Consider the following 15,622-nt stretch of genomic DNA (forward strand, 5'->3'; position numbering starts at 1 on the left):
TCAATGTTATCTACCATGATCCCAAGATTTCTTTCTTGGTCAGTCTTTGCCAGTTCGGACCCCATCAATTTGTATTCATAGTTAAGATTTTTGGCCTGTTTGTCTGGTGTAGAGATGGTATGGCTGTTGTATTTAGTTCTAGTTATTGTGTTGTTCTTGTGGATATGAGGGCAGAGCTGGCATCTTGGTTGGTTGCAGGCACTGGTCCCAGAGTCTGTGTTCATGTTAAGAAGGGATTTGTTGTGGGCGAGAAGTTGTTTAAAGTTAGGAGGCTGTCTGTGGACAAGAAAAGGGCTTTCTTCCAATGCCTGTGATAGAGGAGTATCATTGTCTAGTATAAGGTGTAGGTCATTACTTGTTCCTACTTGTGTCAGATGAAGGGAGTTTTTGTGTTTTAACAATTTATTGATAACATATGGTTACAAAGCTTAATTATAAATTTTCTATACTAACCCATATGATATTTCAACCCCCCCTCCCTCCAATGTTGACTTCCCCGAAGTTATAGATTAAGTTCAATACTAAAGGTACCACTAACCAATCAAAGTTCAATATTTTTTTTCTCATTAATACTAAAAAATTGTCCAATGTCTTTTTACATTCCACTCTTTCTCCATATATCCTTTAAATTTCTTCCACTCCTTTTTGAATATATCTAAATCATAGTCTCTTAGAGTTCTAGTTAGTTTATCCATCTCACTCCATGATAAAACTTTTACAATCCAGTCCAATATCTCTGGTATTTTTTCTTGTTTCCACAGCTGCGCATACAATGTCCTAGCAGCTGAGAGCAAGTACCAAATTAAAGTCCTGTCTTCCTTTGGAAATTTTTCTAATTGTAATCCAAGCAGGAAAGTCTCTGCAGTTTTTTTAAAGTCATAACCCAAAATTTTGGAGATTTCTTGTTGTATCATCTTCCAGAATTCTTTCACTTTTTCACAAGTCCACCACGTGTGAAAAAAAGAACCGTCATGTTTTTTTTACATTTCCAACACCTATCCAACATTTTCTTACCCATCCTAGCCAGCTTTTTCGGAGTCATATACCACCTGTACATCATCTTAAAACAGTTCTCTTTGATGCTCTGACAAGTTGAGATCTTCATCAAGTTCTTCCAAAGGTGCTCCCACGTATCCATTTGTATTTCTCTATTCACATTGATTGCCCATTTGACCATTTGAGACTTTACTACTTCTTCTTCTTCTGTAGACCATTTCAATAATAATTTGTATACATTGGATATTAATTTTTCATTATCTCCAAGCAGGACCCTTTCCAATTCTGTTTGCTCACATCTAATTCCCTCCGATTTAATATCATTTTCCATCAAGCTTTTAATTTGTTGCATTTGAAATCAATCGTACTTATTATTCAACTCTTCTGAGGATTTTAATTCAATTTTATCTCCTTGAATCTTGAGCAGTTGATTATATGACATCGCTCTTTCTTCATCGGATTCAGCTGTTATTTTTATTACTTCTGCCGGCACGATCCACAGCGGTTTTCTCTCGTCACCATATTTCTTATATTTTATCCAAGTATTTAGTAAACTGTTTCTGATATAATGGTGAGAAAAAAACCACGTCCATTTTATTCTTCCCATAACACAAATACGCGTGCCAGCTGAATTTATTCCCATGAGCTTCTAACCATAAAGGTTTTTTATCTAACAGCATTATCCAATCTTTAATCCATGTCAAACATACCGCATCATGATACAACCTTAAATCCGGGAGTTGAAGACCTCCTCTCTCTTTGGCATCCGTTAAAATCTTCATCTTAATCCTTGGTTTCTTTCCGGCCCATACAAAATCAGACATCTTCCTTTGCCATTTGTTAAATTGTTTGGTATCTTTTACAATCGGGATAGTTTGGAACAAATACATTATTCTTGGCAAAATATTCATCTTAATCGCAGCTATCCTGCCCAATAAGGACAAGTTAAGTCTATTCCATTTCATCAAATCTTTGTCCATCTTGCACCACAATTTTTCATAATTATTTTTTAATAAATCAATATTCTTCATGGTTATCTCTATTCCAAGGTATTTAACTTTAGTAGTGACCTCACAACCCGTCACATTTTGCAATTCTTTAATTTTATTTGGTTGCATATTTTTGCATTAAAATTTCGATTTCTCTTTATTTATATATAGTCCTGCTAACTCTCCATATTCTTTTATCTTGGCTAACAGCAATGGTGACACTTGGATCGGATTCTCTATTATGAACACAATGTCATCAGCAAAAGCTTTATATTTATATGAGAATCCTCTGATTTTTAATCCTTCTATTTCTTTATCATTTTGTATTTGTTGTAATAAAATTTCAAGAGTCATTATAAACAACAATGGTGATAACGGACATCCTTGTAGCTTTGCTTACCTTCAATTCTTTGGTAAGATCTGCATTTATGCACAATTTTGCTTGTTGTTCCATATATATTTTTATAAAATGTTCCCCTAAGTTTATTTTTTCCATTACCGCAAACATAAAGTCCCAACTCAAATTGTCAAAGGCTTTTTCTGCATCTACAAAGAATAAGGCTGCTTCCTTTTCTGGATGCTTCTCATAGTATTCCACAATGTTAGTAACAGCTCTTACATTGTCTCTTATTTGTCTTTTAGGAAGAAATCCGGCTTGGTCTTTAATCAGATATTGCTTCAGTCGTTCTGCCAAAATTCTTGTATAAATCTTATAGTCATTATTCAGCAGTGAAATTGATCTATAGTTCTTTACATTTGTGGTATCTTTGTCTTCTTTAGGAATCAAAGAAATTACAGCTTCCCTCCAGGTATTTGGAATTTTCCCTTTTTCTCTTATCGTATTTAACAATCTCATCAGTTTGGGTGTTATCTCATCTTTAAAATTTAGATGTAAATCCGTCTGGCCCAGGTGCCTTACCTTCTTTCATTGCTTTTATTGCCGCTTCAATTTCAATTTTCTCTATTGGGTCATTTAAAATCTTTTTCATATACTCAGTTAAAGGTGCCACTTGGATATTCTGTAAATACTCTTCCATTTTTTCTTTCCTAATATTCACACCTTTAAATAAATTTGCATAATATTTAAAAAATTCTCTTTTGATTCCTTCTTGATCTACTATTGCTTTTCCATTTACCATAATTTTCTTTTTTTTCCCTTCAATTGCCAGGCCAAATATTTTCCAGGTTTATTCGCACTTTCAAACGATTTCTGTTTCAGACTTTTTAAATTCCATTCTAGTTTTTTGTTCAGCAAATGTTTGACTTGGGATTGTAATATCGTAATTTCTTTTATTAACTTCTTTTTTCCTGGCCTTTTTTTCAAATCTCTTTCTTTTTTATTTATTTCATTTTGTAATGCTTTCTTCTTTATTTATTTATTTCATTTTGTAATGCTTTCTTCTTTGGCCCTCTTATCTTTATTGTTCAATGTGATTAATAGTCCTCTCATTACTGCTTTGTAAGTGTCCCATACTGTTTGAAATTCCATATCATCAGTTTCATTTATTTGGAAAAAAGCTACAGTCTCCTTTTCTAAAAATGTCACAATGTCTTTATCTTGTAGTAAGTCTTCATTGATTCTCCATCTTCTTGTTTTCTTTTGCAGTTTTGTAGACCAGCATATTGGATTATGGTCTGCCCAAACCTTTGGTAGAATCTCTAATTTTTTTTGTTATGAGGCCCAAACTCTTGGAACCCCATAACATGTCTATTCTAGAGAAAGAGGTATGTCTCGCTGAGAAGAAGGTATAGTCTCTTACTTCAGAATTGAATTTTCTCCAGATATCCTCCAAATTTTCTTGTTTGACCAACTCAAAGAAAGAATTTGGTAATTTTCCTTCTTTGTCATTCTTCTTTTGGCTTGATCTGTCAATATTATTTTGTATTGTCCCATTAAAATCGCCCATCATCAAAATCTGATCATATGTCTTTTCATCTAATTGCCGATTAATATCTTTAAAAAATGTATCTTTCGCTCCATTGGGCGCATATAATCCTAGTAACAACATTTTTTCGCCTCAATTGTCACTTCTACAGCAATATATCTTCCTTCTTTGTCTTTAAATATTAGTTTTGGTTCAAGTTGTTCTTTGATATAGAAGACTACCCCTCTTTTCTTTTGTTCTACTAATGAGAAAAATTCCAGCCCCAAATTTCTATTCCACAAAAATTTGCAATCTTTTTGTTGTATATGAACTTCCTGTAAACAAATTATGTTACATTTTTGTTTTTTAATCCAATGAAATGTTGTTCTTCTTTTCTGTGGTGAATTTAGTCCATTTATATTCCAAGATAGTAGTTTGTACTCCATTATGATGCTGACTCTTTATTCTCTTCAAAAAAGCTATGCATCTCTTGTTCACTCCTTATTGTAATCCTTTTTCCATGTTGTTCAAAACCAAGACCTTCAGGTATTATCCATCTATATCTTGTACCCTCTGCACGCAGCTGGTCAGTTAACTTCTTGTATTTCTTCCTGTCATTGATCACTTGTCTTGGTAACTCTTTCATTATTTTGATTTTGCTCCCTTCTATGATCCAAGCTTTTTGGAAACCTTTGTTCAAAATTTTTCCTGCCAGATCTTTTGATCTTAGTCTTATAACAATGTCTCTTGGCAGGCCTTTATCCTTTGCATATGCTGAGTTGACTCTGTAGGCATCATACAACATACTTCTAAATTTGTCAGGGTCTTCCTCTAGATATTCAGTGATAGTGTTCACCATATATCCCATTAAATCTGCCTCCTCCTTTTCAGGTATTCCTCTCAGACGAACTTGTGTTTCCATCAACTTGCAATCATGTATTGTAACCTTCTCTTGAAGTTTTAACAAGATAGAGGCATGTGTATCCACTTTTTCCTCTACCTCCTTAACTCTGTTTTTAACCTCATCTTTAAAACCCTCAATATCTTTTCTGAGATCTCCAACTTCCTTTTTAAATTCTTTTTTCATTGCCATTTGCATTTTGTCCATAGCTTTTAACATTTTAGATTCCAGAGCATCAAATTGCAATTGCATTTTGTCAAATGAGTGAGCCCTTGCATGGGTTACTCTCCTTTCTGACATAGAAAAAGTAACCAAACCTTAAAAAGTTTTCCAATTAAAATTCAACACCAAGTCCAATAGCTTAGAACATGCTTTTTCAAATAAGACTAATTTCGTTTTCCTCCTAGCTTCCTAGGCAGAGATATTGATTTTTAACAAATTTAACAGTTTTTCCCCCTTTTAAATGGCAATCGTTGTTTCTCTATGGTTGAATTCAATTCCTAGAGAGTTCCTTCTTGATCTTGGTCTTAATTCCTTCCTAGTTCAAATGTCACAGCTTTTGCAATCCTTACAGAGTTTTTTGATTGGTCAGTCCCTTTTACTTCCTGGTGCAGGTTGCTCCATTCTCGTGTCTAGTATCGCAGCCTTGGAGACTTGTGGGAAGGTATGGAAATAGTCTTCGTCATCAGCCGCAATCCACAAGCCACAAATATTCAAAACACCTTTTCCTTTTCTCTGAATTCTTTTGAGGCTATTAAATTAGCAAAGTCTAGTTTTAGCAGGCTGAATTTTCATTCAATTATGCCTTAGTTCAGACTATTTATAAATTCCAGCAACTTGTAGGAGTGTAAAACACAGCGAGAAGCGAACTGTATCACACATCACAGACCACAGACCGCAGAGAGTCAAAACATCTCCCTCTTTTTTCAGATTCTGCTAAAGCCTTTTTACTTTCAAAGTTCAAACTTGACAAGTAATTATCTTTATTCCATTACACTTCAACTCCATCTGTTTATAATCCACACAACGTTTAGATAAAATTCAAGAACTCTCGGAGTAGAAATAGGAATAGATCAAAGTACCTTAAACAGCTATTCTTCGGCACTTCGGCTGCTTTATCTTTTATCTTGCAATTATAAAACAGTCTTTAAGTGTTTGGATTCCGACAGGCTTAAGTCAAATTAATGACTTTTAGTCCTCTGTAGACGAATGGCAGACGTTTTCCCTCTATTGCCGGATCTCAAGATCTGAAGAAGGCAGCTCCCCACCTTCCCCAAATCGAAATCAACAGCTAAAGGTGCTTGGCGTCGTCTTGGATTAATCTTTAACTAAGATTAATGGGCATGGACCCCCCCAGAGGGGTCCTTCATACCCTGAACAGAGGGAAAGAAATCCCCCTTACTAGGGAGCTGCAGCACTGTCTTCAAGCCAAACAGAAAGAGCCAGATGAAGGGAGTTTTTGACTCTTGAAAACTTATACCTTGAAACTCTTGTTGGTCTGTAAGGTGCTACTGGAGTCAAATCTAATTGTTTTCTTGCAAACCAACATGGCTACCCCCTGAAACCACCAACAATAAAGTTGGGTTTTGACCATCACAGAGAGATGTTGAGGCATGAGATGGACGATTCAAATTGTTCTTTCCTCTTGCAGTTCTCTTCTTGTCAGCTCACATTTCTTTATTATTTTTTACCTTTTAATTGCTTTACAGTCTTTGTGCTCCCCACCCCCACCAATTTGAGTCTTTACATCTACTATAGTCTCCATCCCTTTGCTATGCAGCTACATTGGAGTGCATTTCAGTTTCTTCATACCTTTTCTAATCTCTGGTGCATATTGTATTAGAATTTATGTTATAATTTTTTTTAAATAACCCTGAGCATCCTCCTGATTGTATTTGTTCATTCACCATTTAAGTTGGTACTGGTGAGAAATATTGTTTTGTCTCTGGTAACACAGCACAACTTCTGTGTTCATCAAACTGTCTGTTGCCCAGCTTCTTGAGAATGTGCTTGACCCCAGATGCTTTTTCAGTCCCAGACAAGAGACTGATCAAGCCCCTGGTAGGCCCTTATAAATAGCTGGTGGGGCGTGTTTGGCTTAATAGGTCACATATACTGCAGTGCAGACCTGCTGTAGTTTTATGCTACAGAGTGATTCTGGGATAAACAGGTTTCTTTATGGGAAATTATGCCATCATCACAGTGTGTGTTACATGAGAGACAGAGTTACTTTAATTTTCATTGTCCTGGCAGGTTTCCTCACCTGGTATAACAATATTCACTTTCAGTCTGTTAGAATCATAAAGTTGGAAGGGACCTCTAAGGTCATCTAGTCCAACCCCCTGCACAATGCAGGAAACTCACAAACACCTCCCCCTAAATTCACAGGCTCTTCATTGCTGTCAGATGGCCATCTAGCCTTTGTTTAAAAACCTCCAAGGAAGGAGAGCCCACCATCTCCTGAGAAAGCCTGTTCCACTGAGGAATCGCTCTAACAAGAAGTTCTTCCTAATGTTGAGCTGGAAACTCTTTTGATTTAATTTCAACCCATTGGTTCTGATCTTACCTTCTGGGGCCACAGAAAACAATTCCACACCATTCTCTATATGACAGCCCTTCAAGTACTTGAACATATGAACATATGAAGCTGCCTTATACTGAATCAGACCCTTGGTCCATCAAAGTCAGTACTGTCTACTCAGACTGGCAGCAACTCTCCAGGTTCTCAAGCTGAGGTTTTTCACACCTACTTGCCTGGACCCTTTTTTAGTTGGAGATGACGGGGATTGAACCTGGGACCTTCTTCTTCCCAAGCAGATGCTCTACCACTGAGCCACCATCCCTCCCCTTGATGGTGATCATATCACCACTCAGCCGCCTCCTCTCCAGGCTAAACATCCCCAGCTCCTTCAACCTTTCCTCATAGGACTTGGTCTCCAGAGACCCCTCACCATCTTCATTGCCCTCCTCTGGACCCATTCCAGCTTATCTATATCCTTCTTAAAATGTGATGCCCAAAACTGAACACAATATGCCAGGTGAGGTCTTACCAGAGCAGAGTAAAGTGATACCATCACATCACGTGATCTGGACACTATACTTTTGTTGATACAGCCCAAAATTGCATTTGCCTTTTTAGCCACTGCATCACACTGTTGACTCATGTTCAGCATATGATCCACTAAGACCCCTGGATCCTTTTTGCACATACTACTGCTAAGACAAGTCTCCCCCATTCTATAACCATGCATTGGATTTTTCCTAACTAAATACAGAACTTTACATTTATCCCTGTTAAAATTCATTTTATTGGTTTTAGCCCAGTTTTCCAGCCTGTCAAGGTCATCCTGTATCCTGTTTCTGTCTTCTTTTGTGTTTGCAACCCCTCCCAATTTAGTATCATCTGCAAATTTAATAAGCATTCCCTCTATTCCTTCATCCAAATCATTGATAAAGATGTTGAACAAAACAGGTCCCAGGACAGATCCCTGAGGCACTCCATTTGTCACTCTTCTCCAAGAGGATGAGGAACTATTCACAAGCACTCTTTGGGTGCGATCTGTCAACCAGTTACAGATCCACCTAACGGTAACAACCACATTTTACCAACTTGTCAATAAGGATAGTATGTGGAACTTTATCAAAAGCCTTATTGAAATCAAGATAAACGAAATCTACAGCATTCCCCCGATCCAGAAAGGTAGTCACTTTCTCAAAAAAAGAGATCAGGTTAGTCTGAAATGACTTGTTCTTGAGAAAACCATGCTGGCTCTTAGTAATCACATCCATTCTTTCTAAATGTTCCAGGACCGATTGTTTGATGATTTGTTCTAAAACTTTTTCCAGGTATAGACATCAAGCTGACGGGTCAATAGTTACCCGGATCCTCTTTTTTCCCTTCTTGAAGATGGGGACAACATTCGTCCGCCTCCAATCTTCCGGCACCTCTCCTGTTCTCCAAGAATTTTCAAAAATAATAGCCAGAGACTCAAAAATTGATACAGTTCTTCAAGATATTTGGAGCTTAAGAGAACATAAACATAAGAACATAAGATAAACCATACTGGATTAGGCCAATGACCCATCCAGTCCAACACTCTTTGTCACTCAGTGGTCAAAACCCAGGTAAGAGGAGAAGGACCATAAGTTGAGAAAAGCAGTGCACAAGACAGGTAATCAAGAGGATGGGGAAGATAGGTTTAAGTCATGGTGTGAAGGTGCAGGAGAAGGAGAAGGAAAGAATCTGAGTTGACAGAAAATAGTGAAAGAGAGGGTCAAAGGTGAGGCAATAAGAGAACAGAGTAGAGAGGGGGGAAAGGCAGAAATTCATATAGATCCTTGGGGATTTTCAGTGTGGAAACTGAGGAGGAAACAGGACGGTTGTCATTTGTGCTGAGGTATGTCTACAACTGTTAAAATAATAAATAAAAAAATATATACCATATAGTATTCCATATATTCTTCTCTCAGTCAGCAGGGTCATACTTAGAATAGATAACAATTAGAGTGTGTGTGTGTTTTTGTTTTGATTTATTTTTTCTCCAGTGGGGACCCAAAATGACTCATAACATTCTCCTTTTCTCCATTTTTTCCTCACAACAACCCTGTGAGATAAGTAAAGGTGAGAGAATGACTAGCCCAAACTCAGCTAGCAAGCTTCCATGGCAGAGTGGGGATTTGAACCTGAGTCTCCCAGATCCTAGTTCAACAATCTAACTACTACACCTGGCCTTTGGAAGTCTTGACTGAAATTCCTGTACCATTATGGGAATCAAGGTGATCTTGGGCAAGTCACACTCTCTCAGAAAATGAAATGTTCCTTCTGAGTCAGCTGTTCACACCATCTTCCATTTCCTGTTGCTTGTCTGCTATCCATTCTATTTCCTGGCTTTTACAGATGAAGTACAGTGATGTATCATGGGAGCAACTGAACCAAAGCTTTCCTGAAGAATTCATTTTATTAGGAGTGGCTGACCACCCCCACTTGGAGATGTTCCTCTTTGCCATCATCCTGCTCTGCTACACGATGACCCTCATGGGCAACACAACCATCATTGTGGTGTCATGGCTGGATCCCAGTCTTCACACTCCCATGTACTTCTTCCTCAGCAACCTATCTTTTCTTGATCTAGGTTTCACCACCAGTCTTGGCCCACAGATGTTGGTAAATTTCTGGAGGAAAAGAAAGACCATCACCTATGTGGCCTGCGTGGTCCAGCTGTACATCTCTCTTGCACTTGGCTCTGCAGAGTGTATTCTGTTGGCGGTCATGGCTTATGACCGCTATGCTGCAGTGTGCCAACCTCTGCATTACACTACTATTATGAGCCATTCCATATGTCTCAAAATGGCTGTCGTCTCCTGGGTGAGTGGCTTCTGTACATCACTATTGCAAACAGTGATGACTCTTAAGCTTCCTTTCTGTGGAAATAACAAGGTGGATCATTTTTTCTGTGAAGTGCCGGCATTGCTGAAATTGGCCTGTGTGGACACATCTGTCAATGAAGCTGTACTGTTTGTTTCCAGTGTGATCTTCCTTCTAGTACCACTTAGTCTCATCATAGTGTCGTATGCCTACATTGGTGCTGCTGTGCTGAAGATCCGCTCAGTGGAAGGCAGGCGCAAGGCGTTCAGCACCTGCACCTCCCACTTGATTGTGGTGTCACTTTTCTATGGCACAATAATTTTCAGCTATCTCCAGCCCCCGTCTAACTACTCCCGTGACATTGGCAAGATGGTTTCCCTGTTCTATACATTTGTCACTACCATGCTTAATCCATTAATTTATACGCTGAGAAACAAAGAAGTACACCGGACTCTTAAAAAAATAATAAACAGAAATACAATAATTTAGTCTACTGTCTCCACAAATTCATTCAATAGCTAAGCAGTATCAAAGATTTCAGGTTTTCACGGCTGGTAACATCATTAGGGTTTGTAGAATCTTTTGGGCTCAAGTGCCGTGTTCTACTGGAGAAAGTTTTCCTTCCAGACGTTTCGTTCTCAGCTGCGGAGAACATCCTCAGTGGCGTTGCAGCTGGAGCAGGCGCTCTGACCTTCTTGGCTGCTGTGCATTGAGTGGGGCCAGGGCTGCTGGAGAGCTGCTATTTCTAGGCTGGAGGGGGTGTGGTGAAAGGCCAGTTGGTTTGTGGATGTGCCCATTGTTGGTGGGGCTTCCTGGAAGGGTAGTGATAAGGAAACTGGCTGTTGAATGTGACCATTGTTCTGTGTTAATTGCTGGGAGGGTTGGAAGGGGTGTGAAGATAAGGAAGACGGTTGTTGACTATGCTGATTGTTCTGTGGAATGTGCTGGTTGTTCTGTGACTTTCTGCAATTTATAATCTGTAGGGTGTTTTGCAGAGCTGGGTCCCAAGATCGGTGGATGAAAATGCCTTCTTCCTTTCTGTTAAAATTGTGCTGGTGTTTGTAAATCTCAATAGCTTCTTTGTTCAGGCGGGTATGATAATGTGAGACCGTAGAAAGGACTTCATTTCTTTCAAAGTGGATGACGTGGTCTCCTTCTTGAAGTGCATGTTCAGCTACAGCTGATTTTTCTGGCTGAAACAAGCGACAGTGTCTCTTGTGTTCGGTGAGACGGGTGTTGATACTGCGTTGGGTAGTGCCAATGTAGACTGCACCACAGGAGCAGGGTATTTTGTAGACTCCAGGGGTTGAAAGTGGATCTCTCATATCTTTGGCCGAGCGCAACATGTGGCGGATCTGTTGTGTGGGCTTGAAGACTGTGTCAACATTGTGGCGTTTGAGAATTCTGCCAATGCGGTCGGTGACAGATTTTATGTAGGGCAGGAAGGCTGTACCTACATTTGCGTGTGGCTCGGGATTTGGTGTGGATGGTCTTCTGGGATGGAGGGCTCTTCTAATTTCTTGTTGGGAGTATCCATTGGCCTGCAGTGACTGGTTGAGGTGGTGTAGTTCCTGCTGGAGTTGGCTTGGTTCACAGATGCGTGATGCACGGTGGATGAGGGTTATTACAACTGTACGTTTTTGGCGAGGATGATGATTGGAATTCTTATTTAGATAGCGGTCGGTGTGTGTGGGTTTCCTGAATACAGTGTGGCCGAGTTTTCTGTCATCTTTCCTGGTAATGAGGATGTCAAGAAAGGCAAGAAAAGCTAAGCAGTATGTTTAATTTAAAACCTTTCTTATGAATTATGTCTTTAATACTTTTTGGTGCACTAGCAAGTTATTCTTAGTAAGTATGAATTGTGTGAGTAAAGCAGAATAGAGACCATCAATGAGATCCTTGAGATACCATTTGTAGGGAGTAGGTAGTTTTTCTCAGACCTGTCTTTAAGGATTCTGTAATGTGGGTATGTAAGAGGGATACACCTTGGTGCTGGTTTGCTTAGTGGCTAAGAAGGAAAGGTGACTCAGATGGATTCCTCACTAGCAGTTGCTTCACCCCCAGGCTTCTGGTTTCCTCAGATCAAGGGATCAATATCCCACTAGTTGCTGTGTGGCTACATTTTGACCCACAGCTCCCTCCAATTACCGTTGCATCCTCTTGATCACTAAAAAACAAGATCAAGAAGATATGAGGGGAATTGGAGAGACCCACGGGGTCAAAATGCACCTGCACAACAACTAGTGGGGACTCAATTCCTCAATCTGAGGCAAGCAGCAGTCCAGGGGCAGAGCGACTGCTAGTGAAGAATCAGGGTCTGACAAACCCTGAACACATCCACAAATTGTAAAAGCTGTGAGAAGTCATGACAAGTATGGCTGACAATAAAACAGTGCAGAGCTACATGAAATGGCCACACGGGCAGCCCAATCCAGACATACGTGACAGCCGGCTGCTTGGGCATGGGCAGATATACAGCGTCGCTCGTTGGCTTCCAAAGGGGTTCAGGGCACCGGAGTGCCGCACAGCCAAGCCCTGGCCACCACCTGTAGATGTGGTAAATACACTGGAGTGTGGGCTTCCAGAGTAGTGCGAGGGCGGGGATGGAAGGGGGCGCTTCCACAGGGATACCAGGGATTGGCTGGTGCCAGCTGGGGTGCCGGCCCACGTGACCCTTGGCTGCCCGCATGCCTCACCCCCCCCCCTCACAGACACACCCAACCCCAAGGTGTGGCTGTGTAATCCTTGGGGAAGCATCGGGGCAGCACTTACTACTAGCTCCATGGAACAGCCTACCCGCCAAAAGGGTGGAGCTGAGCCCCTGGCAGTGTCCTTCCCATGGACTGCATGGTCGGATGGCACCCCCCATGCCACAGGACACAGCAGGCCACCTGCTGCAGGCACCCATGCATCACAGGTGCCAGCAACTTTCGCCATGATGGCTTCTGCTCGTTCCCATCTGCTAAGCATAGGACACCAATGAAGGGCACAAGGTGGCTTTGAAGTAGCTGTGTGCATGACCCGCCTCCCCCCACCCCCAGATCCATTGCCCCCCTTGAATAAGGACTCACCACATTGTGCAGGGATAATATTTATTAAAGCACCAGGCTGCGGAGGGGCTGCGGCTGGCCCCCTCGCAGGAAGCCACCTTGATCCTGAGGGATGGATCCATGGGGTGGGCAGTCCACTGTCAGGGGCAGGTGTGCCATCCCAGATGTTGTCCCCAATGGCGCCCGCATGCGACGTCCCCCCACTTACCTTGCCAGGGGGGAGGCTGCCTCAGGACCGGCAGGAGCAGCCCTTCCACCAGTCAGCAGGGACTGGTCAATATTGGCGAGCAGCCGCTCCACCCTTGCACCCTACTTCTGTGACTGCCTCGCCATGGCCAGGAGACTGGACAGGTGGCCAGTGGCCATGGAGACGGTCCCCTCCATCCCTGCCATTCAGCGTTGGCCTGCGGCCGTGGCCTCACACCATTCCCGGTGCCCTCCAGCCGGTCCCTCTCAATAGCTGTCCACATGGACAACAGGGTGGCGGGGATTCTTTGAGCTGGCCATGGTCCCCAAGCCCTGGGTCCTGGTTCCCAGGCACCTGCACACCCTTCCGCATCACTGTCAGCTTCTGCTTCCCTCTTTATTCCCTCTTCCGCTTCCCTCTTTATGCCATCCAGCCGCCATTATTTTTGGATCGGTAAGTCTACTCCCTGGGCTGCCCCCCTTTCCTGTAGGCACCCACCCCGATCTAACCCCCCATCTGCAGCATCACAGGCCCAGGCGGCGTGGGGTCATAGTGCTGGTCCAATCAAGTGTCTGCCTCGCCGCCCATCAGCCTGCCCTCACCCACTATCGCCCACTGCATCTCCCACACAACTGCATCAACTGGGTGCCCTGAGATTCCCCCTGGCCACAGAGCCAGGCCCTTGGGACAGCCCTGAGCAGAGTGTGAGAGGGATACAGCGGGCTGGGGCGAGGTGGTAAAAGTAAAAGACACGGGAGACAAGGTGACTGCACTTGGCTAAGTTTATTGGTCTGCAAGCAGGGAGGGCATGCGCACACATGGTGGTTTGTAGTTCCTGCGGGCTGAGATGCTATTGACGGAGGACGCACCAACAGCTGTGGGGCTGATGGGACCGGCCAGCTGTGCTCCAGCGACCGCTGAGGCTGCAGTGTTCTGCACGCATCTGAAAGACAGAGAGATGGGGGGGGGGGGAGCCTTGTCGGCTGCAGGCATAGGAATCCCCACCTGGGCGAGCCTACAGGGATCAGAGCGAGCTCCCCCGGCTGCCCAGTGGGGCCATCCCACACAATTTCAGGTGTCCTGCATAACAGGCCAGCTGACTCGCATGCTAACCCACAAGCATGGTAGCCACAGCGGGGGCCAGCGCAAGCAGCAGGACCTCCCCTAGCTGGTGAGTCGCTGGCTGGGCTACGGAAAGCCGGGACACATATCGCACCCCCTTCGCCCTGACATGGGGATGACCAAGCCACAGGGTAGGGGGTGGGGATGCCAGCACCATGAATGGCCAGGGCGCATCCCTACATGCACACGTTCTATGGCCGGCACTCTGGCTGAAGCCGCAACCACGCTGGCTGGTCATGGGGGCTGGGGGCCATGGGGACTCCCAGTCGGACTTACCCATCCATGAGGGGGGCTCTGGAAGCAAGACCTGTTAGGACTAGGAAGCAAACATGGTTAAACAGGCAGTCCAAACCTTGCTCACCACCCCCCAAGTCCAGCTGCTCAAACTTTACTAACATCCTTCTCTGTGCCGTTCCCTCCACCAAGTGTACCGCTCCGGGCGCTAAGTCCGCACTGTCACGTCTGAATATAACTCTGGCTCAACCAAAGAGCATGCTGGGTAGAACCAAAGTAGAACCAAATGCTGCTAGTGCCTCTCTGCTGTTCCCCCCTCCCTTTCTTAGAAACTCTCCCTGCTTTGAAATGGTGATGTGTGAAAAGTCTTATCTGAACCTTCTCAGCTCAGGCCTGGGGGAGTCCTAGGAGCCTGGTAAAACATCAAGGCCACAATGCCTAATCAACATGAGAATGTATTAGTAACATCTATGTGTGAATGTCCCCTGCACAATTTCCCTGCCCGTAGGAATGCTTTTGAAGTACTCTTTATATGCAAGGTATTTACTGTATGGTTTCAGTCTCTTCAAGCCCTGGCTTAGGCCGCAAGCATCCAGTATCAATAAACTAGTTTCTTTGTATCTACATCGACTCGTTATTGAATCTGCAGACTTGACATTTTGAAGAGACTGCCTTTGGAATTCATCCACCCTGTAACTTTGTAACCTGCAACTTTGTAACCTGATGGCCGAAAAGATTCCAGAAGACGGAGAACTCCCCTATTTGGAGGAAGAGCCGGCAGCACCCTGGCATGTACTAAACGCCAGGCGAGCCGCGGTTTCCCCGCCACACTTCCAACTGATGATCACGCCCCAGCAGTACCAGCCGCAGACCTCAACCACCACAATGGATGAGGTCCCTGCCTGAAGGGACG

The 15,622-nt window shown here is 42.8% G+C and overlaps 1 protein-coding gene across 1 annotated transcript; it reads left to right on the forward strand.

Moving 5' to 3' along the window:
* The first annotated feature begins 3,689 nt into the window (after nt 1-3,689).
* On the forward strand, nt 3,690-12,221 carry LOC132571970 (olfactory receptor 2G3-like). The gene is made up of 3 exons (XM_060238763.1): nt 3,690-3,710; nt 9,649-10,557; nt 12,198-12,221. Exons 1-3 carry the CDS (start codon nt 3,690-3,692, stop codon nt 12,219-12,221), a joined length of 954 nt encoding a protein of 317 aa, XP_060094746.1.
* Nucleotides 12,222-15,622: the final 3,401 nt, after the last annotated feature.

The sequence above is a fragment of the Heteronotia binoei genome, chromosome 5 (assembly GCF_032191835.1).
Source record: "Heteronotia binoei isolate CCM8104 ecotype False Entrance Well chromosome 5, APGP_CSIRO_Hbin_v1, whole genome shotgun sequence".
Classification (NCBI taxonomy): Eukaryota; Metazoa; Chordata; class Lepidosauria; order Squamata; family Gekkonidae; genus Heteronotia; species Heteronotia binoei.

Coding starts and splice junctions, on each gene's coding strand:
- LOC132571970 (XM_060238763.1), top strand. CDS start 3,690: ATGTCTATTCTAGAGAAAGAG. Junction 3,711..9,648: donor TGTCTATTCTAGAGAAAGAG/GTATGTCTCGCT, acceptor TGGCTTTTACAG/ATGAAGTACAGTGATGTATC. Junction 10,558..12,197: donor ATACGCTGAGAAACAAAGAA/GTACACCGGACT, acceptor TGGTTTCCTCAG/ATCAAGGGATCAATATCCCA.